General features: G+C 35.4%; 2 protein-coding genes across 3 annotated transcripts; both read right to left on the reverse strand.

The window, feature by feature from the left end:
* Positions 1-814: 814 nt before the first annotated feature.
* On the reverse strand, positions 815-9,272 carry LOC120423115 (phospholipase A1-like). Its single transcript, XM_039586794.2, has 5 exons — positions 8,834-9,272; positions 5,889-6,152; positions 2,250-2,435; positions 1,527-1,788; positions 815-1,368 (listed from the first exon to the last, which is right to left on the reverse strand). Exons 1-5 carry the CDS (start codon positions 9,126-9,128, stop codon positions 1,305-1,307), a joined length of 1,071 nt encoding a protein of 356 aa, XP_039442728.1. The 5' UTR covers positions 9,129-9,272; the 3' UTR covers positions 815-1,304.
* A 3,832-nt stretch (positions 9,273-13,104) lies between these two features.
* Positions 13,105-23,448, reverse strand: LOC120423122 (phospholipase A1 VesT1.02-like). 2 transcript variants are annotated; one of them, XM_039586801.2, is made up of 7 exons: positions 22,940-23,448; positions 22,237-22,421; positions 17,417-17,540; positions 17,110-17,355; positions 13,953-14,135; positions 13,683-13,878; positions 13,105-13,615 (listed from the first exon to the last, which is right to left on the reverse strand). In XM_039586801.2, exons 1-7 carry the CDS (start codon positions 22,998-23,000, stop codon positions 13,525-13,527), a joined length of 1,086 nt encoding a protein of 361 aa, XP_039442735.1. In that variant the 5' UTR covers positions 23,001-23,448; the 3' UTR covers positions 13,105-13,524. The 2 variants fall into 2 exon arrangements, with proteins under 2 accessions (XP_039442735.1, XP_039442736.1); XM_039586802.2 differs by having other exon boundaries at positions 22,237-22,409; positions 22,940-23,439.
* Between the last annotated feature and the right edge of the window lie 145 nt (positions 23,449-23,593).

Consider the following 23,593-nt stretch of genomic DNA (forward strand, 5'->3'; position numbering starts at 1 on the left):
TTTTAAAAAAAATCACGTTTGAAAGAATGTAAAAACTCACAAAAATATTACGACATAAAGGTTGTTTTAAAAAATAAAATAAAAACTTGAAAAATATTTTAGAAATCGAACTTTTTTTGGAAGAACTGTTCATATTTGAAAGAATGGAAAAACTCACAAAAACATCGCGACAGTCAAGAATAGGTTGTATTTAAAAATAAAATAAAAACTTGAAAAATATTTTAGAAGTCAAACTTATTTTGAAAGAACTGCTCATGTTTGAAAGAATGGAAATCTTCTCAAAAATGGTTTGGAAGTTATTCTGTTTATTTTAAAAAGAGATCATTACTTAAAGGATGGATAAACCAAGGATAAACTCACAGAAAAAAAATCAGATTTGTTTGTAAGATTTTTGTAAGATTTGTTTAATTTTTTCACATTCGACCATTTGTCCTTTCGACGTTTTGTACATTCGACCTTTTTTCCACTTTCGACCTTTTGTCCATTCGACTTTATGTCTTTTGAACTTTTGGCATTCGACCTTTTGTCCATTCGACCTTATGTCTTTCGACCTTATGGCGCACATCCATCTGCGGAACAGCTTATCTAAATTTAGTTTGCCGCGTGGCAAAAGAAAGGTGTTAAAAGTTGCTTTAAGTTAAAAAAATACTTAGATGATTTATTAAATAGTTGGTCTTTTGAAAACTTTATTTGTTGTTAAAAGCATTGGTCCCAAGAGTTCACAAGTACAGCGTGTATCATGCAACATATCTAAAAATTGTGAATATCGATTGAAGCACAGTCCACAAAAAAAATGGGTTCGTTTGTTTAATTTATTTCCTTTATTTTTTCAGCTGACTATGTTGTAAATTTATGATACTACACTATAACGGTATAAATTTCATCTGGTTTTCTAAATCCACTGAGCTCATATCACTTTAAAAAACACTCTTATCTGTTAATTACTATGAAAACATGCTTCTAAATGGTAACTGTTGGTCACTAGTTTCACACTCACTGGTATGCAGTTAGATCAGAGTGCAACAACGCAGGTATTAAAGCGTAACCTATAATTATTTCTGGCAACTATTTATCCATAATCTTCTGCAGCTAGCGACGCGTGCGTTGAAGTTTGAAATTCAATCCGTTTACGTTGTCACAATAGTGGCCACTAGTTGTCACCTCTGCCAATTGACTTGGCAGTTTTCCTAACTTCCGCAGAGCTTCCTCGCGCTTTGAAGGAACATTCTCAACTTGGGGTGTAATTTCGAAATCGCTGGCAGTGTGGGTGTGGTTCAGGGGGAGGCAGTCTTCTTTATCGGTTCTCAGAAGACACCCATGGCGAACGGTGGCTTGGCGCGAGTCGGTACAAAGTAGACTCCTTCGGCGCTGTGAATTGAAGAGGGCGGGGAAGAGAGTTATAAAATGGTTAGTAAAGAAATCTGGTTTAGCTCAGCCGTATTGAATTGGCTGCGGGGTGAAATTTGGACGCTGAACAATTCCGCTGAAGACCAACTATGGGGCTGGCTTCGTACGATTCTACTCACGTCTTCTGGCAGTGCTCGCCCATCAATATTCGATTGGTATCGACGGCAGCCAGACTGTTTTCGCCTAAGCCATTTTCCTGGTTCAGGTCGTTGTCGACTGGTTGAAGCTGCTGCTGCTGCTGTTGCTGTTCGGATTTATATCGGCAGAAGCCGAAAAAGTACGTAAAATAGCTGGTACATTTGGTGGCCCAGAAGCCCACCTTGCTGGTGATCGACTCGGCGAAGTACGCCGGAGCCATCATGTGGCTGCACAGGGGCTGATCTGTGATGTCCAGTTGACCATCCGAAAGGGGATCACGGTAATCGAGAATGGAGTGAGAATAGAACAAAAAGTACCAAGTTAAGCAAGAGTTAAGCACAAGGTTCTATGGCCCATAAATCACTAAATTGTTGGCGTGATCGATCACTTTCAAGAGGGCCCCCTTAAAGATCCGGATCATTTTATGGTAATTAGCTCTCGTCACGGTTCTTGAACTGGCGGATCATAAAGCGGCTCATGCCATTACTTTTACTAGAACCTCGAGGGTAACAAGCGCTGCCCAATTATTTTATAGAAACTACCCCCGGCAAGAGGGCTTTGATTTAATGCAGTTGGGTGACCCAGGGTTACGATTAGCAAATGTCAGCGATTGCTGCAAAAATTTTAAGACCCCGCGAGAATCGCCACGAACAAAGGTCTCCCAATTGATCGACCCCTCCATAAAGACCCCCGCAACAACTTACTGGAATCGTTCTCGCATATCGGCTGGTTCTGGCCGCCGTTCATGTAAAAGTCCACGTGGCCGCACGTCTCGATCTTGCCGTACACCCCGGCGTTCGTGTGGATCACGTCCACAAAGTCCGCATCCGTTATGTCCAGCTTCCAGTGCTGGCGGGCGGTTGCGAAGAACGGAAGGGCCGGATCGAGACCTGTAGAGTATAGAGTAGAGCGCTTTAGTTCACGGAAGATCAACGTTCTTAATACTACACGTGCTTAGGAAAGTTATGCGTGGTATGGTGGTTTTGCCGGTCGTAGACAGACATAGGGGCGCTAGGTCTAGACGTACCTTCATGGGTTTAGCTTTAGGGTAGGTTTGTGGTACATTACCGATAATTGTACGTGTCATTAGGGCTAAAGCCTAGCTCAAACTTGAACTTGACTTTCATGCGAGGGGATTCTAGTGGCGCTTGCGGATTTTGAAGACTGTTTGTAAATCTTTTGTTTGGATTTTTTAATAAATTTGTCAAAACAGTAATTTCAAGTCTAAACTGTCATTAATATTTTCTAACCATTCGGCTGGCAGAAAACCTAAAAGAAATTTGGTTTATTTTGTTAATGTTAACCTCAAACATAACCCCCTTCTCCTGCCACAAAATCATGACAACAATAGTTTCGCTAAAAATTAATTAAAATTCATGTTTGATTATTTTTTTTTTAGATAGTGAGTTTTTCAATAATTTTGTATAAATATTAAAAACCTTCAAGAAACATACCGCTTAAACAGCATTTTGTTTTAGCTTACTGAAGAAAAGAGTGTAAAACTGTTTTGAGAATTGCTCATTTTAAAAAAAGGCAACAATAATAAAAAAAATCGATGGATTTTTATCAAATAAAAATTCATGAAAAATTCTTTGTTTTTTAGAGTTTTTAAATTAAATTGACAGTTAGACAAAACTTTAAAAGCACATATTTCATAATTTTGATTTTTTGCTGGGTCATTTCTCAGCATCTAAAAATTTAATCCACCATGTGTAATATAAAGAATAGATATCACCAAGATAACTATTTTTTACATGGTTGGATTTGGACAAATTAGACCACTTGAAGTAACTTTAATTTATTTATTTTTTGAATGATACTGAGCGGATCTCTAACTTCTTGAAAATTGTTTTGCTCGATATTTTGGATTAAATCTTTGTTATTGATTCTTTATGTCTAGGGATGTTTAGGGAATTTTGCATCGATGCAAGTCTCATAAATGTACAGAAAATCAGAAGAACTAGTTAGGAGGAGAGGGGGTTATATGCACCCCCTAAGGGAAAACTGTGATTTCTCAACTATAACAGCATTTCTAAGGAAGAATTTTGTTCGATGTTCCAAACAACTAATATTCTTCGTGATCCGTGTGAAACAACCCTTAAAAACCCTCAAAATTGATCGAAAATATAAAATTTCTATAAACATTTTTGATTCATTTCAAATCACCAAGCGGGGCAATATGCACCCCAACTTTGGGGCGAAATGCACTACAACAAAGTGGCAAAATGCACCACAACAACGGGGTATAATGCACCGCCAAAAAGCAGTTTTCACTAGTCACCACTAGATGACACCGCTGTTTTTACAAAGGAGCATCACAGCGGTGCATTTTGCCCCGATCACGCTTTTTGCAGAAAATTTAATTAAAAATACATTTTTTATGTTTTTGGACTCATCTATCTAATGAATAATGAAGATTATGGCAAAAACTATATAAATCAACACTTACAATTTCGATAAATGCTTTTTATACTGTCCAAAAATCATATTGAAAGTTAAATGCAAATTAGATGAAAACACAACATTTTAAAGTTTTGCAAATAACTTAAGCTGTTTTTATACTACGATGCTCAAATTTTTCCAGCATTGTTTTGCAATGTTAAGATTCCAATTTCTATGATTTTTTCCCGTAAAATTCTTCCCAATACCGAGAAAAGCAGAGAATGCATTTTGCCCCGGGGGTGCATATTACCCCCTCTCCCCCTATATTCTAAAAACAATATTCTTCTCAGTTTATTTATATTAAATTTTATTACGAAAAATCGATTTGGATAATTTCGAAAATCCTCGAATTTTGCATGATGAATGAATGATTTTTTTTTGACAAACTGTGATTTTTTTTTATAAATTGCGTTTTTTTTTTTATAAATTTTCCAAATCCTTTTTGAAAAAATGTACTTATGAAAAATTTGAAAAAGGGCACGGTTTTCGAGTTTTTGTTAATTTAAAGTTAGAGTATCGGGAAAATAGTCCTTTTAAATTTTTTTGAAGTTACTTTTTTTTTAAGCATTGTTGATCCGATCATTAATCTTGCAAACATTCCAAAATAAGACAAATGTGTTTATCTGAGTATTATCTAGCACCTTATTTTGAATTTACTACATCTACTAATCTGTTAATTTTATTTTCAATAAAAAAATGATTTTTTATGAATAAAAATTAGGGATTTGAAAAATATGTACGGATTGTTAGAATAACACCTAACTTTTACAAAGGGCCTGCTCAAAAGCTACAACTTTGCTTCTTTTCATTATTTTCGAAATTATCAGTACATATAGAAAATGTTTTTACCAATCTTTCAATTAAATTTGGATGATTTGTTTACAATTTTAATTGAATTCATTGATTAAAAAAGGAACAGGCAACTTATGATCTTTTTTCAAAGCATCGCCAATCTATTGATAAGTTGCCAATTGTAGTTAAATATCATGCAAATTATTTTATTAATCGCTATTTCGCGTGACAGAAGAAAAACCATGTGATGCATGTTATTATTTTGGCTTGAAAAACATTTAAACGTGTTTTACTGAGCTGAATATAAAGTCTGTGTGAACCCGTTGAACCCGTTTTAGACACACCTCGAACAAAGCCTTAAAAGCTCAAACTATTTTGAGGTTAGAATGTTACAGTGTTAAACGCCATCAGGACCTTTTATAATAGATAGCTATAAATATTCTCGTAATGGCCTTTTTGCACAATCTCCATAACAAAAAACGGTGTCAATGCAAGTTAGGCACAATTAATTTACCATTTTTATTGCTCGATGGAGCCGCGTTGTACCCTTTTGCCTAGCGGCGTAAAATCTACGCGATGGTTTGGTAGAGGATCATTGACATTGACCTTTAATTGTTTGTATAAAATTATATGTACACAAATATGGGAGTGTTTTGCAACATGGTTTTGTTTTTCCGAGAGTGAACGAACTTGCGCGTTGATCTTGTACGGAGATTGTAATTGTGGGTATCCTTTATGGCCGGTTTTATGCAGATTGGGGTAGGTTTCGAACGAGTTCTGTCAATTAATAAAATTCTACGTCGCCGCGCCGGCTCTTTTGCCGGGCATTGATTTAGTAGCGAGTCTTTTAGATTATTTCCTCTGGTTTGTTGTTGGATGTGAAACGAATTATGCAATCGGTCAGATGTGTGGTACAAAATTGAAGAAAACTGCACACATCTTGCCATTGCGACACACACACCGCCACATACTTGGAGAGTACTCTGGCACACCGGTTTCTTAGGTATATTTTATGTCCCCATGAAACACCCCCCTCGCCTGGTCTGGTCTTCGGCTCCATGCCACACGAAATGAGTAGCAGCTCAAACTTCTGACTTCATATACAGAACCTGTAATCCGTTTGAATTTGATTCCAATCGCCTTCTCCAGTGCGTTGCTGGTGAAGCTGAGTACGTGGGCACCGAGGCTGAACCCGATGGCGTGCAGGTCCCGGCAGCTGAACTCCGGATGGTTGGCCTTGAGGCCGATGAGAAATGTCGCCGTGCACTCGCCGGCCTGTTTCGTGTTGAAGGCCGCCGTCGGGTAGCAGGGCAGCTTGGACAGTTTTCCCCAGTCCACGACCAGCACATTGGTGGCGGGTTGGCGCAGGTACGCTGGAAAGGATGCAGTTTAACCCGATATGGAGGTGAATGGTGAGATTTGATCTAGGAGTTGGAGTTAGAAAAACCAAGACGAAGTGTTTCTAGACTTCCATTCTACGTCACATTTTTTTTTTGGTTGGAGAGCGGTTTGATCAATATTGATTTGGAATAAATTGGAGCTTTGAATTTTGGTTGAATAAGAAGTAATTTAATTAAAAATCAGTTTTATTTTTTGAGAATGGTTTTGCCCCGATGTACATAAACTAGTTAGCCCAATTAGTTCCACTGGTTTTACAACAAAACTTTGATTTTTTGGAATGATTTGAATGTCAAAACATTCCAAATATTCAGCTGATATGGATTGCTGATTAAAATGGTTCTTTGATTTAACTATGTGTTTGCAAACAGTTGTTTGAATGATCATTTATAAAATGTTGCATTTGTCCGATAAAATTCCCCTTTACTCCCTTCCAAACCATCGCATCATCTCCGTTCACTTTTACAAGTCGCGAGGATTCCCAGCAACTGAAATGTTTTTTTTTTTAAGAAAATATACCTAAAAAGATTAGAACTAGAGAACGGCGCTCTTTTTTTTTAATGAAAATATAAAGTGCCTTACGATTGCGAATTCGACTTTACATTCAAATGATGTAATTTTTTTTCGGCAATGATTTTAAAATTTTGGAATGTCACATTTTTTAAAAGCTCAGACATTTTTTTAATTTGAGACAACAAAATATGCCATCTTAAATAAAAAAAATATATTTTTGCGCAAATTGATCTTTACGATGAAAAGGGAAATTGATTACTTTTATTTACTTGACATTACATCAATCTTCGTAATCCGAATATTTCATCGTGGGAAATTAATTGGAAAATATTTCGAATAATCGTTTTTTTTTAATTCTCAAAACCGCATGCCTACAACTTTGCTGAAGTCACTAAGGCCGTTGCAAATATTTGTTGAAGTTTATGTCCCTCGACTCTGACCAAAGTCGAGGGGGGGGGGGGGGGCAAAAAAACAAAAAAAAAACTATAAAAATTGAAATTACGAGCAATGGTTTCAACATTTGAAAAAGTATTTTAAAATGCATGATACACCTGTCCAGTTGTTTTGCCATCATTAGTTTCCAACATATCAAAGTATTGACGAAAATATTATTTTTTGCGAAAAGTAAAATTTTTGCGGTGCTGTACATTGGAATTTCATAAAAATTCAAAACATTTTTAAACAAGCCCAAATATACTAAATATGATTATTAATGCAGAATAGGGCATTTTAGATTGTTTTCAGTTGATTAGACTTCTATTTTCTTGGAAATTATGAAGTTTTCTGGAAAAAAAATTTTCGCCTCCTGATTTTTCAGACCAATATTGAAGGGGGTGACAAAAACTTTGAAAAATATTTGCAACGGCCTAAATTGATCTAAATAATTCTTCTCAAGATACATTTGTATGACCACCCTCCATTTTTTTTTCAATTAAAGATAGTTCTTATTAATTTTTTAACGTTCTTAAAAATGGCGTGTGATTTGCTCAGTCTTTGGTTAGTTGAAACATAAATTACTTAAAGCCTGGATACTAGAGTCTGGGCTGTAATTTTGTATTGGTTAAATATATCAATCCAAACAAACAACAAACAAATGATTAATCCGTTCCAATATGAAAAGCGGCTGCAAATTTGTTTTATTTTGTTTACCCTACACAGTAAAAAAATCATGGTAATAATACATCTGGTAATGCGTACCTACTTGTACAACTTTTATGTCAGAAAAAAATGTAATTTTACGCCTAAAAAGTGTAAATTAACCACTACTCTAGTGTTTTGCCACTTTTTCAGTCTGAATTGAGGTAATATTTTACATCATAAAAGAGGTGAATTTTGAATCTTCTAAATTCACTTTTTTTAAACATGTAGGTAAAGAGGGCAAGGTGAATTAAAAATAGGCATTTTCCACAGCAAAAAAAAAAAAGTTTGATTTTTTAAGGTTTAAAATAAGACAGATGAGTATTCCCTCTTTTTGTGTAATTTTACCTAAAATAATGTGTAAATATGAAAAAAATCAATAGAAACTGATGAAAATTTCAACAGTTTCTGATGTAAAATTACACTTTTTTATCACAAATGTTTGATGGAAGATTTTTCTTATTTTCAACATTCCAAAAATAATTTTTTAATGCTTAGAAAACTTGTAGTATTCTGAAACCTCGGTGATCTGACACCGATTGTTGTTTTGCCTTCAAAAATTATCAGATGTTTCGTCCTTTCCTGATTCACATAAATACAAATTTCATCTAGCTGGAACCAAACATTACATGCGACTCTTACTGATTATGTTTTTCCGCCTTTTCTGCCTTGGACTTGATCACATCTAACATGAAAAAAAGTCTGATCAACTGTAAATCGGCGTTATAACATAACTGTGAACCTGTCTGCAATATTCATCTAGAGCTTTTTTATTCTTGAATCAAAACAACAATGCTTCGTAAATATAAAATAGTGCATGCAAAAACGGTTTCCAATTCACAAAACTCAATTACAATTACAAAATAATATGGCAGAGTGAAGAATGCTCTTCGCTTGTATTATTTTGTAGTTCAAACTTGAATTGAAATTCAAACTTTAATTCAAATATTTCGATTTTGGATTCGTCTTGTTCACTCTTCTTCCCAACTCCAAAAGATCCACCAACCATTTCGGATCAACTTGGTCGCGTTGAAGTCAATATTCCCGGCGTAACCATGCACGATCATCTTGTTCTGGTAGGTCAGGTTGACCCCTTCCGGCACGTGGGGATCAATATTGTCCAGCAGAACTGGGGCTCCCTCCGGGTTGTCACTGGTAAACAGATAGTACTGGATCGTGTCCGAGCTGCACGGTTCCAGATACTGAAAGTGGCACGGTCCAATGTTGAACTCGCTGGCACTACTAATTGTACTCGTCAACGCCACGACACTCGCGATCACTTTCACCAACGCTCGACTCATTGTCACCCGTCGTTTATCGATTTGATTCGATTGATTCACGTATTTAGTTGATTCATTGTTTAATGGTTTGCAAGGGTAATTTTTTTTTTCACTTTTGTTCACATTTCTATTCTTTTACTGTTGAGCTTTAAAAAAAATATTTAATTTTTACAAATTTTCCCGATGATCCGCCACCTAATCCACTCGATTAGCACGTATGGTTCCAAACTAAACCTAAGTATGAGCGCGCGCGCGATCTTAAAGCTCGTACCGCTCTGGCGGGCTTAAGCCGAACGAATGGAAATGAACAACAACAAAGTTAGAGAGACTAAGCAGCAGAGTTGGTCGATCGTCCTGCCACTGCAGAAAAACCGCCGCAGTAGTACGCGTTGGTGAAAAGTTCTTAGTGCGCGGAGAGGGAGGGGGTTCCGAAGAGCTTTACGATGCCGGTGAAGCTCGAAACCGGCACCAGCGCTTGGAGCTTAGAGTGTGGAGGTGTTGGGGTGGGAAGTCAAGTTGAGCCGGTGATGCAGAGCGATGTTGTTTGGTTGCTGGCAAATAACAAATTCTGTTTTTATACAGTATCGCGAGTTCTGGTGGTGCACAGTGGTTCAATATATGCTGTATTTAGTAAAAAATACAGCTGAATAAAAATGTAAAAGCAAATTGTGTACGAATTTTAGTCAAATTTATAGATAAACATTATTTACATAAAATTTATTAGCACTTCTTTTAGAATGTGTTTTCGGCTCTCGTTTTATCGACTGAAATTTATGGAATTTAATGTCTTTATGATTGTATTTATATGCATTAATTTGTAGTTGTAAGGATCTCCAAAACATTGCATTCTGTCATTAGTTAAAAAATGTATTTTGATTAGAACAACAATTAAACATTAATTGAATTAAATGTACAATTTCAGAACGAAAATTAAGATGAATTATCCCTTAAGACTACAATCTATTGTTTTATTTTTTTCAATTGTTTCCGAAAATTCAAATTTCAGCATAAAAGTTGAATGAAAAATGCATTCTCAATTTCAATTTAAATTCAACCATATCAGTGTTTTGGAAATCCTTTTTAGCTCCAGCCTTAGCGTAAATCATTTGTTTTTTTTTTAATTTGTTGTGCTAGGTGCGTCTGATTAATAGAGCAATTCTCTGAGATTTCGGTAAATCGATTTTTTTTTGTATTTTTTAATCCGACTGAAATTTTTTTGGTGCCTTCGGTATGTCCAAAGAAGCCATTTTGCCATTGTTTGTCCATATAATTTTCCATACAAATTTGGCAGCTGTTCATACAAAAATGATATATTAAAATTCAAAAATCTGTTTCTTTTGAAGGAATTTTTGATCCATTTGGTGTCTTCGGCTATGTTGTAGGTATGGATGGACTACACTGAAAAAAATGATACACTGTAAAAAAAATGTGATTTTTAATTTCACTTTTTGTCACTAAAACTTGATTTGCAAAAAACACTATTTTAATTTTTAATATTTTCCGATATGTTTTAGGAGACATCAAATACAAACTTTTCAGAAATTTCCAGAACGGGCAAAAAAATCTTTGACCGAGTTATAAATGTTTGAATCAATATTGATTTTTTCAAAAAATCGTAATATCGTTCGCAATTTTTTTTCATCTTCAATTTTCTATGTAAAATTGAGTTTGAAATCAAAAAGTATTTAAGTGAAATTTTGATAAAGTGCACAATTTTCAAGGCAAACAAGCCCTTTTTTTGATAACTCTTTACATAATACATAAACAAATATAAAAACGCCTAAAACAATCAATTTACTTGGGATTAAATTTCAGAAATAATTATGTATCTAAAATTCTTTTTTTTTGTTTTTTTTTGATAATATAATATGAATGCAAGCAGTTTTAAAAACAAGAATATTCTATTTTTTCGATTTTTTTCACATTTGATCCGTAAGAGTTTTATATGAGATAAGGCTGATACAAATTTTATTTAAAGTTTTTGTCCCCCCCCCCTCCCCTTCAAAGTTACCTCGAAAAATCAGGGGGCAAAAACATAGTTTTTTCAAAAAACTTTAAAATTTCAATGGAAATTTAAGCTGAAATCAATTTAAAATGCATTCCTCTGCGTTTAGAATCATTTTTAGCATGTTTGGGTTTAGTAAAAAATCTTTTTTGAATTTTTGAAAATTATCGATGATTATTATCGCAAAAAGTTTTATTTTGCTAAAATTCTTGTTTTCGTCAAATCTTACATTTTTTGAAAACTAATGATTGCAAAACAGCTGAACTTATGTAAAAGGCATTTTAAACACTTTTTCCATGCAAATGTTGAAACTATGGCTTGGCTAAGAGAATAGAAAAAAACACTGCGATTATATAAAATATATGGCAAACATTTATTTATGCAAATTAATGTATATATATTTCGATACGCTCTAAAAATATCCCATGAACACTTAAAGTGTCAATAGTATTATTGATGTTGAGAGTTACACTGTTAAAAAAAAGTTAATCGCCTGTACATAAAAATATACTTACTTATTAATTTTCATTCAAAATCTGTCCACCATACTTGGTTCAATTCTGGATTCTGGAATTCCAATGCTTGGAATATTTTGTAAATCATCTGTCATCTTGTCAAGCATTCGTTTTGTTTTTGCTGTGTACACAACCTCATTAACCCTGAAAAGATCATTATAACTTGCTCTGGTTTTTTTTCTTCAGACGCATCATATCAAATTCACTGTCAACGCCATGCTCAAACGCACATGGATTAGCCTTAAAATTCCAGCTCGAAAGCCATGCGAGAGACTTGTTTATCATTTTCATTGAGACGTCGTCTCGTTTGATGCACTTTTTACTATGGGGGTGAATTTCGCCGTGCAGTTTGCTGCCGCATTGTACATTTATTGGATGGGAACTTGTTTCTGCGCGGAGGGGGTGGTTTGGTGGGTGTTAAGAACATCGGTGGTCACCGTGGGGTTAGTGCCCAAATGGGTTGATTTTACGCACGACTGATGATGATAATTAATGTGTGAATCTTAATAACGGTGGATTAAAAGCGATGATGATGGTATGTGTAGAATCCGACGTTACCTTCAAGCTTACAAACCTGACACGTCTCCAGTTGGATAATTAATTTTATGGGTGATAAATGGTTGTGAACTACAGAAAAATTAACAGTTATGGAAATGTGAAGCGTTGCTTAGGCAGATTTGTCTTTTTTATTACTTCTGATTAACTATAAAATGCATATGCGATATAATGCATTTTTCAAGCATGATGTTGTAGGAGGTGGATGCCTTAGCATAAGAAAAAATCCGCTTCCTGCAATTTTTCAGACGTGTTCTTATAAGTTTTTTAGTCGACCAATTTATTTTATCATTAAGTTTTGATTAAAATTATTAAGGATATTTTGTATCAGATTTTCAACAAGTATACTGCTTTTGATTATTCAACATATAAGCCTACAAAAATGATAAAAGTGACTGGTGACAAGAAAAAATTAAATTTTGGAAAATCTTAAAAGATGCCTTGTTGGTTTAGGTAAAAATAAGTAACAGTGACAATTCTGGGTCGAACCGGTTAAGGTTTTAAAACAATGCGTGGAGAAAAGCAAAAAAATATTAAATTCCACCGAAAGGTGGCGTTAAATGTGTCGAATTATTGTCAAGTGTGAGCTACAAAAAAAAAGCAACTTTGTCGAAGACCGCAAAACGATCCGAGTTAACCCTGACGAGTTATTAGCGAATTAAAGTGGACGTTTTTGTATGAAAAGATTTTATTCGCCAACTTTACAGATCTATAGCAACCTTGACCGATTTGTCTCAAAATTGACACATTTACTTATTGTTGCCTGAAAATTAAGTTAGGTCGATTCAAGGAAATTTAGTACAATCATTCAAGGCTAGATACTTTTCTTCAGGTGGTTATTTTCCACGTTTTTTTTTCTAAGCAAATTTAAATAAAAAGGAGTTTCTTCATTCGATATAAATAAATCTGAACAATAGGTTGATCAATTGTTCGATATTTTTTATTTCAGATCTTTAAAATTCACAATATTTTATAGAATATAAACTGGTGTTTCTAATAGTAAAAGATAGCAGAAGCTAACAGAAAATATCAATTTTTCACATCAAATCTCATTCTTCACAGTAGACACAAATGCGATCATAACAACAATGTTTTCGTCTCTGTGGATAATTTGTTCCGATAGTTTTCCTGTCTAGATAGTAATACTTCTTTCTTCTTCTAAAAACAAGAACAAAACACGGGTATGTCATTTCAAACTGCGGTACCCTTATTACTACGTGTATAAAAATAAATATAATTTGACTACTTGGCAGCCATACTTAGGCACAATTATAGATTAGTGAGCTAGAACTGGGTTTGCCAGCGGCGCGACTCTGACCCGGAACGACACTTTTCTCGTCGTTCATATGCAGCACCGCAGATCTCCCGGCGATGTCGCACTCGTCGGACAGAATGGCGGCGTGGTGTCCTTGATGCAGTAGGAACCGGAAGCACTACAAAGAGAGCGAACGGCAGTGTGAACGTGTGCTTTTTTGCGATAATCTCGTAATTGCGTCCTACCTCATCGGTGTCTTTTGTCCCATGGGGATCGCGTATCCGATGGCGTACCCGAAGCGGCCTCGACCTTGCCGTCCCGGCGGAATCAGCACGTTGGTGGGGCATCGTCGGTTACACGGTTCCGCCATCGGTTCCATACCCTCGAAGATGGACTGCGCCAGGTAGCACACGGCCCAGATGTGACTGCACAGGTTGATGTCTGAAATGGATGGAAGGGGTTGGGGTTGGGTTTAGTTTGTGAAGTGCATAAAAGGGCTTGGAACAAGTAGGTACTTGTGCTGTTGCCACAGTATGGCTGCCGACGGCCTCCGTTGATGCAGAAATCGATGTGGCCAACTCGTCCACCCTCTCCGTAGTGGCCGGCGTTCGTGTGGATGACCTGGACGGATTTGGCGTCGCCACTGTCCAGCCGGTTCATGTTTCCTGGTTTGATCAATGGACGGGCAGGATCCAGAGCTGAAAGGTTGAGGGGTTAGTGCGTACTATACAGGAAATATCTATGTGTTATAAGCCAAAATCGTGTTTTTTCGTGTTGTTTTGCAATCATTAGTTTCCAAAATAACTGAATATCGGCGAATAAAGAAAGTTTTGGTGTTGCTGTACATCGGAATTTCACATGCTAAACAAACATGCTAAATATGATTATCAATGCAGAAAAATGCATTTAGATTGTTTTCAGTTAATAAGACTTCTATCTTCATGAAAAATTTTGACTTTTTTTTTAAATAAAAATGTTTGCCCCTGATTTTTTTGGACCAACATTGAAAGGAAGGGGGAAGGAGGGGAGGGCGACATAAACTTTGAAAAAAAAAAAATTTGCAACGGCCTTACACAGAAAAAAAGTTGTCATCATTAGTTTCTGATGTAATATTATTGTTTTTTTTACACACAATCTGTCACCATTCCTTGCTGAATATTACAATAAAAAAAAATCTGTGTAGATCAGGGGTGCCCAAAGTTTTAGAGTGGCGGGCCAAATTTGAAGTTTACGGGCCAAACGTAATTTGTTTTTCAAAACATAAATGGCGTTATTTCAAATTTTAAAACTGTAAAATAAATGTATAAGGAATATTTTAAAATATAAATCGTTGCAAAGAAATTATTCCACAATATTTCACCAATTTCGATATTTTAATAAATTTTCTGTATCAGATGTTGGGGCCAGCCCATACAATTTTTTGCGTCATGGCATTTCAATTAATATGGAATACCTTTATTTTTGCTGTCATTACAGTTTTCCACTTCAGTAAAATTCGAACGTTTCATAACTCATTTAATGAAGTTTTTGACGAAATTAACTGTTTTAAATCACATTCACACTTGTGAAACTTTTTCAAAATGATAGATTTTTCTACGAAATATCTGTTTCGTATATTAAGGATCAAAGTTTGGATAAATCATTAGTTATATGTTAACAAAAACTAAAAATGTTCACTAAACCTTAGTTTTAAGAATTATGAAATCCATAGGGCCATTTTACATGATTACTTAAAATAGGTCCGCGGGCCACAAAAAATCACCTCGCGGGCCACATTTGGCCCGCGGGCCATACTTTGGTCACTCCTGGTGTAGATATTTTGAAAACGAGTGATTTAAAAAAACTGCTTTAAAATGCGTAAATTTTTTTTTATGCAAATGTTTTTGCCCCCGCCTCAACCTCGATCAAAGTCAAAGACAAACACTTAAAAAATATTTTAAGCGGCCGTATGAGGACATAAAATTTGGAACTAACATGAACTTTGGTGTATTAAAAAAAAATTAATATGTGTTTGTTTCTTGTTCAAAAAGATTGTGATTAATTTTAAAATAATGACTCAAATTAGAAAAAAGGCAAAGAAAAAGAAAGTTGTTATTTTAAAAAAAAGTTCACAAAGTTGTCATGAAAAGTTCATTATTTGACTTTGTTTTGAAAAACCCCAATAAAAATTTTCCTTTTTCAATTCAACGAAGTCAAATGAGTTTTTTTTAATTAATTAAATTAATCAAAATGAATTATAAATTATATTAATTTAATGGATGACAATTTTCTGAACCTTTCGAAAAAAACATATTCTTTATGAGATATAATTGTAATTATAAAAAAAATCAATATTTGACAGAAGTGTTCATCACTAGCATATTCAATTGATCATATCATATGAATAATATTATATATACAGCAATTCTATTTGAAAAGAGCCTAAACCGAAAAAAGTTGCGTATTTTAATTACGAAAATTTTGATACCCTAACATGTATAGGTTATCGCTGAAATTTTTAAGTTATCGCAGTTTTGGTGAAAATAGTTGATTTTTGCCGATTTCGTCATTTTCCTGTTTTTGCGCGTGGCGCATCGAAAAACTCAGTTTTTATTTTCAAAAAATCATATCTTGGAAACGTACGGTTCGACATCGCCAATTTTTTGATATGTTATGTGAAATTTTCCGAGGAATCCGATAAAAATATTTTCACGGACACGGTCAAAACGCCATTTTTAGTTTTCATACGACTTTTTCAAATGTTAAGCTGGATATTTGAAACTTCTTACTATTTTTCTCAAATAGCCAAACTAATCACCTTTCTTTTGCGTCTAAGACAGCTAAAATCGGATAAATTGCCGCGGAGATATGATTTTTTGAAAAAAGTGCAAAGCACGATATATGTCACCCTAATGACCAAACAAAAAAATACGGGTTTAATTATTTTGGCCAAGGAACCCCCAGAAAAAATTTGAGCCCGATCGGAGAACTTTTTTTTCGGTTTAGGCTCTTTTCAAATGGAATTGCTGTATAATTATAATTATAATATAATATCTTAAAAACTGACCCATAGCTCAACAAATTCTAATATGTCTACTAAATCATGAAAAATTAAAAAGAAGCTAAACAATAGATCCAAATTGACTTTTGTGATACATTGATTATTGCATATTTTTTTTTTCTTGAATGTCCTGATCAAAGCATTTTTTCAACATTTCGTCCTATCTTGCGCTCATGCATTTTGGGCCAAATTGAGTTAAGAACGCCATTATGTGCAGCTCACAATACCTCACATTTTGATCTTCACAGATCTAAAAAAATCGATAACAATCCTGAGATATTCAACAATAACCGGAAAAATGTCCGTGCATTTTTGTCACTCTTCATATGAAAAAAGTATCAATCTTGTCAATCTTGACACACTTTGAAAATTGCTGTAAGAACGACAACTGGCCAAAGGGACTTTATGTCAGAACACTTAGATTGCGACAAGATAGCACGACAGCGTCGATTTCCTGAGACATACAATCGATCAAAAATCCCATGATAAGATACAAGTCTTCGAATATTTTCACAGCATTCTTATAAAGACAATTCCCTAATTTGTATCAAGTAACCTAAAATGCAAAATGGCTTCTTTGAAAATGAGAAATAGATGGAACAAGTTGCCTTTCACTCAGGGCAAATATCTACCAATGATTCGCTCAAGTCGGAAGTTCAAATGATTCGCCATCAGTCCACAGATGTGAGCTCCGAGCGAGTGTCCAACGCAAGTCGTCCGATCTGGGGGCAGTCCCAGCCGACGAAGTTTCATCACCGTCTGGGACAAACAGGCCGCAATCGGACGGATGTTGTACACGGCAGCCACGTAGCACGGGGGTTGTCCCAGCGCACCCCAGTCCACCAGGAACACGTTGTACCCACCGTGCTTGATGTAGGCTGGAAGAATAAATTACATTAGTCGTTGATTTACAGGGCCTTACAGTGTGGTGGTTTCAACCGTCTCGCAGAACCGCAATCGGCAAGGTATCGTCACCGCCGGCGTAGCCGTGAACTAGAATGATGTTCTCCTTTGCCGGCTCCCATTCGGTGTCGTTCAACCAGTCGGGGTGGTCCATATCGAACTGGGGGAAGAAATAAAAACAACGTCAAATGAGTCATGTTTGGATCGAACAAGTGTCACAGCCACGATCGCGGCGCCAGCAATTTGATCTCATTAGCGAGAAAATAAAAATATTTGCACCTCCTTTGGCACGCATAGTTATCACAAGGCGGGGACTGTCAATGGCAATGGGCACGGTTAGTGGAGCGAACGCGTGCGGTGTGTGCTTGAAAACATGTAAATTACACGCATAAGGCACCGATCGAGCGGCTAAAAATACACGTGTTGCGCTAAAAATAACTCGGCGATGTACTAAATAGGGGTGGTCAACTGTAATACTATCCAAACTTCGATTTGCCGAGCGAAAAGCATGGAAAACGCAAAAAGACTTCAACGACTTTAAGCGACGAACTCGCCAATTTGAACACCCCTTTGTCAACATAACTGCAGCCGCAATTACAGTAAACTGTTTCTAATGGGCTTTGGTTCCGGTGTCGTGAGGCGCCAAGCTTACGATGATAACCTTCTGCAAATCTGCAACGGAATGCTTCGGTGTCGTTTGAACTTCAACCAGCTGTTCAATGTAGAGTGAAGTGTAAATTTATCGTCTTTGTTTGAAAATAAAATCAAAAATGCACTCTTGCATTAAAGATGAAAATACAATCAGTAACACGAAGTCAGAAAAGCCAGCGAGAAGAAAAACCCGTTCTTGCTAACAGTGTCACCGTAAAGCGGTAAGCTTGCGACGGCTGACATTGAGCAGGCTGGTCCTCTGCTCCTGAAAAGTTGCCCCTAACTAGGTAAGCAATATCTAACGATAATCGACTGGCGACGGCGTCGTCGTAGCGTTGTGCATGTAGGTCTAATGAGGCTGAGTCCGACGTAAGATCAGGGTCGCATGATTTGCTACCGAAAGGTAATGAAAATCTCTTTGAGGATCAAGGTTCGCGAAGGTAATTGCCGGTCAGAGGAGGGATGTAATGAGTTTGGTTACGTTTGAGATAGGATCTCGTATGGGATCGTTCTAAGGGTGGTGTTTTAGACGATAGCTTTAATTAGGCGATGGTTATCGACAACTGTAATTTTCCCTGTGGTTATAAGGTTTTTAAGTTGATGATTTATGACTGCTGTCAATATCGTACGAGTCATTAATGAATTTAAAACCATTTTCATATCATTTGAAACACTTTTTTTCAGTGAGATTATTAGTTATTCCGCTATTGTTAATAAACATCAATTCAGTGATGTGATTTAAAAAAATATAACATATTAGTTTCAGAAAAAATCAGAAATTTTCAAGAATTTTAATTTTATGATATAAGGATATGACCAATAATTTGCATGACAAAAAGAGGGCTAAATGTGCAACATAGTTTATAGACGAAATGTTGGATCTTCAATGTTAAAAAAGATTTTTTTTTTACTTTTTCCATCACTTAAAAAATAGATTTATTAAGGAGATTTCATTTCATTTGTTTCGTTGTTTAATCATTACTTGTGTGAAGTTACTATCCTAAGCTGAGTTGTGAAGCTGATTAATTCAAAGTTGGGAACAGAGTTTGCGGGTGCTTAAGGAAATCGAGTAAATCTACTGAAGGAAAAAGATACAAAATAACTTTTGAAATATATATTGAAAAGACACACTTCTTTCATATGTTTCGAGTATTCACGTATTTTACAAAATTTGACATAGAGAATTTGTTTGTTTTTTTAACTGTGAACTTAAAATATCGATAATTTTTTCCTGAACATAAGCTCAAAATACAGACATTCTCATATTTTCATAAAACATTTGTATGGGCAGCCACAGTCTAAATAACATGTTTTAAGAAGAAAATATGGTTTCTATTGACAAATGAATTAGATGGACAAGGTTTCATAGAAAAAAAAAACTTTACTAAAAGTGATTAATCTTACACTTTAAAAATATTTTGCGACTTTTTAAGCACGTCTGACTGGCGAAAACTTATTAGAAAGAATTTAAAATGTGTTTTCTGCTTACATTTGAATTTATTATTATTTCCAGTAGATATTTGGTTCTTGTTTTAAATTGTGGTCCTTCTTACCTTCGAAATTTTCCCAAAATATCAGGGGCCAAAAAAATATCATTGCAAACAAAAAAAAAAAAAATGCAACTTTCATTGAAGAAAGTTCAATACTATTGAACTTTTGAGAATAATTTGCTCAGATTTAATTTGTCAATTTTAATCAAATTTGATTTGTCGAGATTTTTTTTTTATTTTGATTTTTAGGAAAAAGAATATTTTTTTAAATTCAATGATATTTTGTGAATTTTCATCCGTAAAACAACTGTAAAAATGTATAATAAAGCACTTTGTGATACTTATTGTTTAAAAAATTATTTGTTTTTCTCAACTCAAAAAATCATCGTCTGGATTAATTGACGGAACACCGAATTCGCTAACGTCACAAGTCGAAAAATTGACTGTGATTTTTCGTTAATGAGTAATGAATGTAAACTAAACTTAATAAATTAATTTTATTTATAAATAACTTTTTTTAACTTGTGATGTTAGTTAATTCTATGTTTCGCCGATTAATCCAGACGATGATTTTTTGAGTTGAGAAAAAACAAATAATTTTTTAAACAATGAGTATCACGAAGTGTTTTATAACAGTTGTGCTACGGATGAAAATTTACAAAATGTCAATGAATTTACGAAAATATTCTTTTCCTGAAGTCTGTGGTCTTTTTCCATAATGCGGTCCTAGAAATCAAAATTAAAAAAAAAATCTCGAAAAATCAAATTTCATTAAAATTTAAAAATAGGAATTCCATAAATTAGAGGTGGGCAAACCCGCTCTTTTTTAGGAACCGCTCATTTTCGTTCGCTCATTAAAAAGAACCGCTCTTTTGAACGGCTCTTTCGCTCTTTTTCAAAGTTTGGATAAAAAGGAAAAAATATTTGATAAAACAAATTAAAACTGAAAACGAGAAGATGCCCTTGGAAACCATAGGTCTTGGTGGTCTCTTTGTCAAGATTTCTACTCGAACCTAAACATTCGAGTAATTGAATGGCATCCAAACTTAAATCTAGGATGCTGGAAAAAATGTTTTTAATTGCCGTATTTCTGCAAGAATTGAACTAATGCTGATGTTTTATTTGAAGAAAATATTCTGTGAACTCTTTTCTACATTGTGATTTAATCGATAAAGTCTATAAACGCTAAAGTTTAATCGGACAAAAGGGTTTATTTTTTTTTTCAAAAATCTCTAAACTATTCAGTAGATTTTTGGTAATATTTTACAAATTATGCAATTTGAAATGCTCAAATTCGTATTCTGGTAATACTTTAGTGTACAATCAGTTGTACAATGATTTTTTTTCATTTTGTTTAGACAATCATTTACTTTTGAGATAAATTTTTATTAGCATTGAAATATTTGAAATTGCATTTTCAATTCTCAAAAACAAATTTAATTATTTTTTTTTTGGAAATTCAATAAATTATATTTATAACATAAATCATGCCATCTTGAAACGGTTCTTTCAAAAGACCGAAGTTTAAAAAGAACCGCGGTTCTTTTTTTCTGAGCCACGGTTCGTTCGCTCTTTTCAGTGAACCGGCTCTTTGAGCGGCTCGCTCTTTTTTTGCCCACCTCTACCATAAATGGATGCACAAAAAATTCTACTGATTGATTTTTTTGTGTATGTAGGGGAAATATACCCATTTTAATCATTCTAAGCCGTTCGACCAATTCTCATCACTTTTGCCGTTGTCCGCTATTAAATCAACATTTTCAGATGTATCAACAATGGAGAGTTGTTTACTCACTTTTGTTTGAGCTATTTATTACTTTGGAACAGTCAAAAACACTTTATGAAAGCTGTAATTCATGATCAAAGTGCTGATAGGCCGATAATAGAAATAGGCTGAAAAAGGGTATAGTTCCCCTACATAATTTCCTAAGACAATTTAATTTTTATGAAACATCAGTCAAACATAATGAAATATTTACGCATTTTCAGAGCATTGTGATTCATTTTTCATTATTAGGTGAGATCTCAATTTTTTCATGAAAATTATTTTTTAAATCAATTTTTAGCAACATTGTTGCTTTTAATCAATACAGCCTATTTTTTTTAAGCAGATATTTAAAAATTCATAAACGTTGTTGTTGTTGTTGTTGTTTGTTCTTTTATTTAAGGTAACATTAACCTTTTTAGTAATTCGTTGGCTTTCAGGTTAATTCCACATAAATACATATTTTGCTCACATTTGAGTCTAGAAGAAGGTTAACGAAATTTACCTGCTGTAGCTTTCTTGAAGAGCTTTGTAGAACTCTAAAATCTTTTTCATTCTTGGGAAACAAGCAATTTGGAGAGAAACAAATTAGAAAATGTCCTTTTTTCAAACAGAAGTTCATGCAACAAGTTTCAAAAAGATGATTTTTGTAATTTATTAAGTAGGATTTTTAAGTAAAACGTTTGTTTCTCTGCAAAAGTTTTTTGTTTGTGTGTTAGGTCAACTAAAAAACCAAAGAAGTGTAAATAAGTATCACTTTTCGATACAAGTGTTGAAAAGATAAACTTTTAACACTCAAATGAGTGCTTTAATGAGCCTTTTCAACACTGTTATTTTTGGTGATGATAAGTAATCCTTTTCGTTAAGAGTAAGTATTTTCAAAACGAAATTGCAAATTAACTTTGAAGAAATTGTATCGTACATTAATTTAGTCAAACAGCAAAACTCACCACAAACTTCTCCTTCACGATGCCGGACGTGTACAGGATGGTCCGGATGTCCGCATCGGGGCAGCGGTCCTCCCCGTTGCCGCGCTTCCACACGCAGTCCTCCTTCGAGGTGTTGTACGAGTTCGGATCGCCCAGGTAGAGGGCCTGGGCCAGCAGATGTTGCGCCTGGGCATCTATAAAATGATCTTATGGTTGGTAAAAGAGAAGCAGCAGCATACCAACGTATATGTGTGTGTAGGAATCACATCGCGGATGCTCGGATTAGTTTGGGCTAAGAATAGACTAAGGTGGAAAGAAAGGGAGAGAGAAAAAAAGGTGGAAAGGAGAAGAGAGAGAACGAGAACGTGCATTTTGCGTAAAGTTTGTGGGCTTTGAAAAGTGAAAACTCAGTTCATAGTCTGGGTGTGCAGAACAACGTCAGCGCGTGGAAAATGATAGGTTGAGAAATAGTAAAGGGGGAGGTGGGTGGAATGTTAGTGGAAAATGGAAATGATAATTGAGTTGTTGTGTATGTAATAGAATCGCGTGGTTGATGGCAGTTTGTTTGGGTTGATCCAGTTTGATGACTCTGTTGATGGGTTTGATGCTCGCGAGCTGTTGATCGATGTTGATGCTGGTCGCCGTAGTTCGATGAGCTCTGGTCCAGGTCCGGTTGGTCTTGACATTCTCTCTTCGGGAAGAATTACACAAATTTCACACTTACAAATCACGAAGCCACCGCCGACGAACGTCGAAATCAGAAATATTTTCATTGTTATCAACATTTTGCCACACGGGTTTGTCGTTTTCCCCTGGTTTTCTTGTCTCGAAGCACTGTACACTTGAACTTGAAGGTAATTGGCTCGTACGGTCGCACAACTAAAGAGGGAAAACCAGTCACTTTCGATTCCTTTGCGGGGGCTTCACTAAGAATTAGCACTTGCTCTATGTTCCAATTAATGCACACCCAACGAGTAAACGGCTGAGAAGCCCACACAGCGCTGTCCGCACTCGAGATCGATCGAAACGATTATGATGCTTTTGCCAACTTGACTTTGAAAACAACAGTTCTTGCCAACGCACGCCGCGCACCGATATGGCATAAACGACGACCCTCGAAGGCTTCCAAGGCACAAATAGTGTTGGCTGTTGGCCGCGACCGCGAGCTGGCTCCGTTGGCTGGGCAGGTTGGACTGAACGGCGTGAACAACGGCGTCGATGGATGGCTAAACTCACAGCACGACCACTTTTGCACACAGCATTCACCGTGAACACCACCGCGGCTGAAAACCGGCCAGCGGCGCGTGCACTAGAGAGTTGTACACTAGCCGTTGATTAAACGGTGTGGTCTTTATTGGAGTCAAGAATGAATAATTTT

This window comes from Culex pipiens, chromosome 2 (assembly GCF_016801865.2).
Source record: "Culex pipiens pallens isolate TS chromosome 2, TS_CPP_V2, whole genome shotgun sequence".
Classification (NCBI taxonomy): Eukaryota; Metazoa; Arthropoda; class Insecta; order Diptera; family Culicidae; genus Culex; species Culex pipiens.

Coding starts and splice junctions, on each gene's coding strand:
- LOC120423115 (XM_039586794.2), bottom strand. CDS start 9,128: ATGAGTCGAGCGTTGGTGAAAGTGATCGCGAGTGTCGTGGCGTTGACG. Junction 6,153..8,833: donor GACCAAGTTGATCCGAAATG/GTTGGTGGATCT, acceptor CATCCTTTCCAG/CGTACCTGCGCCAACCCGCC. Junction 1,369..1,526: donor GGCGAGCACTGCCAGAAGAC/GTGAGTAGAATC, acceptor TTCAATTCACAG/CGCCGAAGGAGTCTACTTTG.
- LOC120423122 (XM_039586801.2), bottom strand. CDS start 23,000: ATGTTGATAACAATGAAAATATTTCTGATTTCGACGTTCGTCGGCGGT. Junction 22,422..22,939: donor CGGCGGTGGCTTCGTGATTT/GTAAGTGTGAAA, acceptor ACCAACCATAAG/ATCATTTTATAGATGCCCAG. Junction 13,879..13,952: donor ATACTGTGGCAACAGCACAA/GTACCTACTTGT, acceptor CATCCATTTCAG/ACATCAACCTGTGCAGTCAC.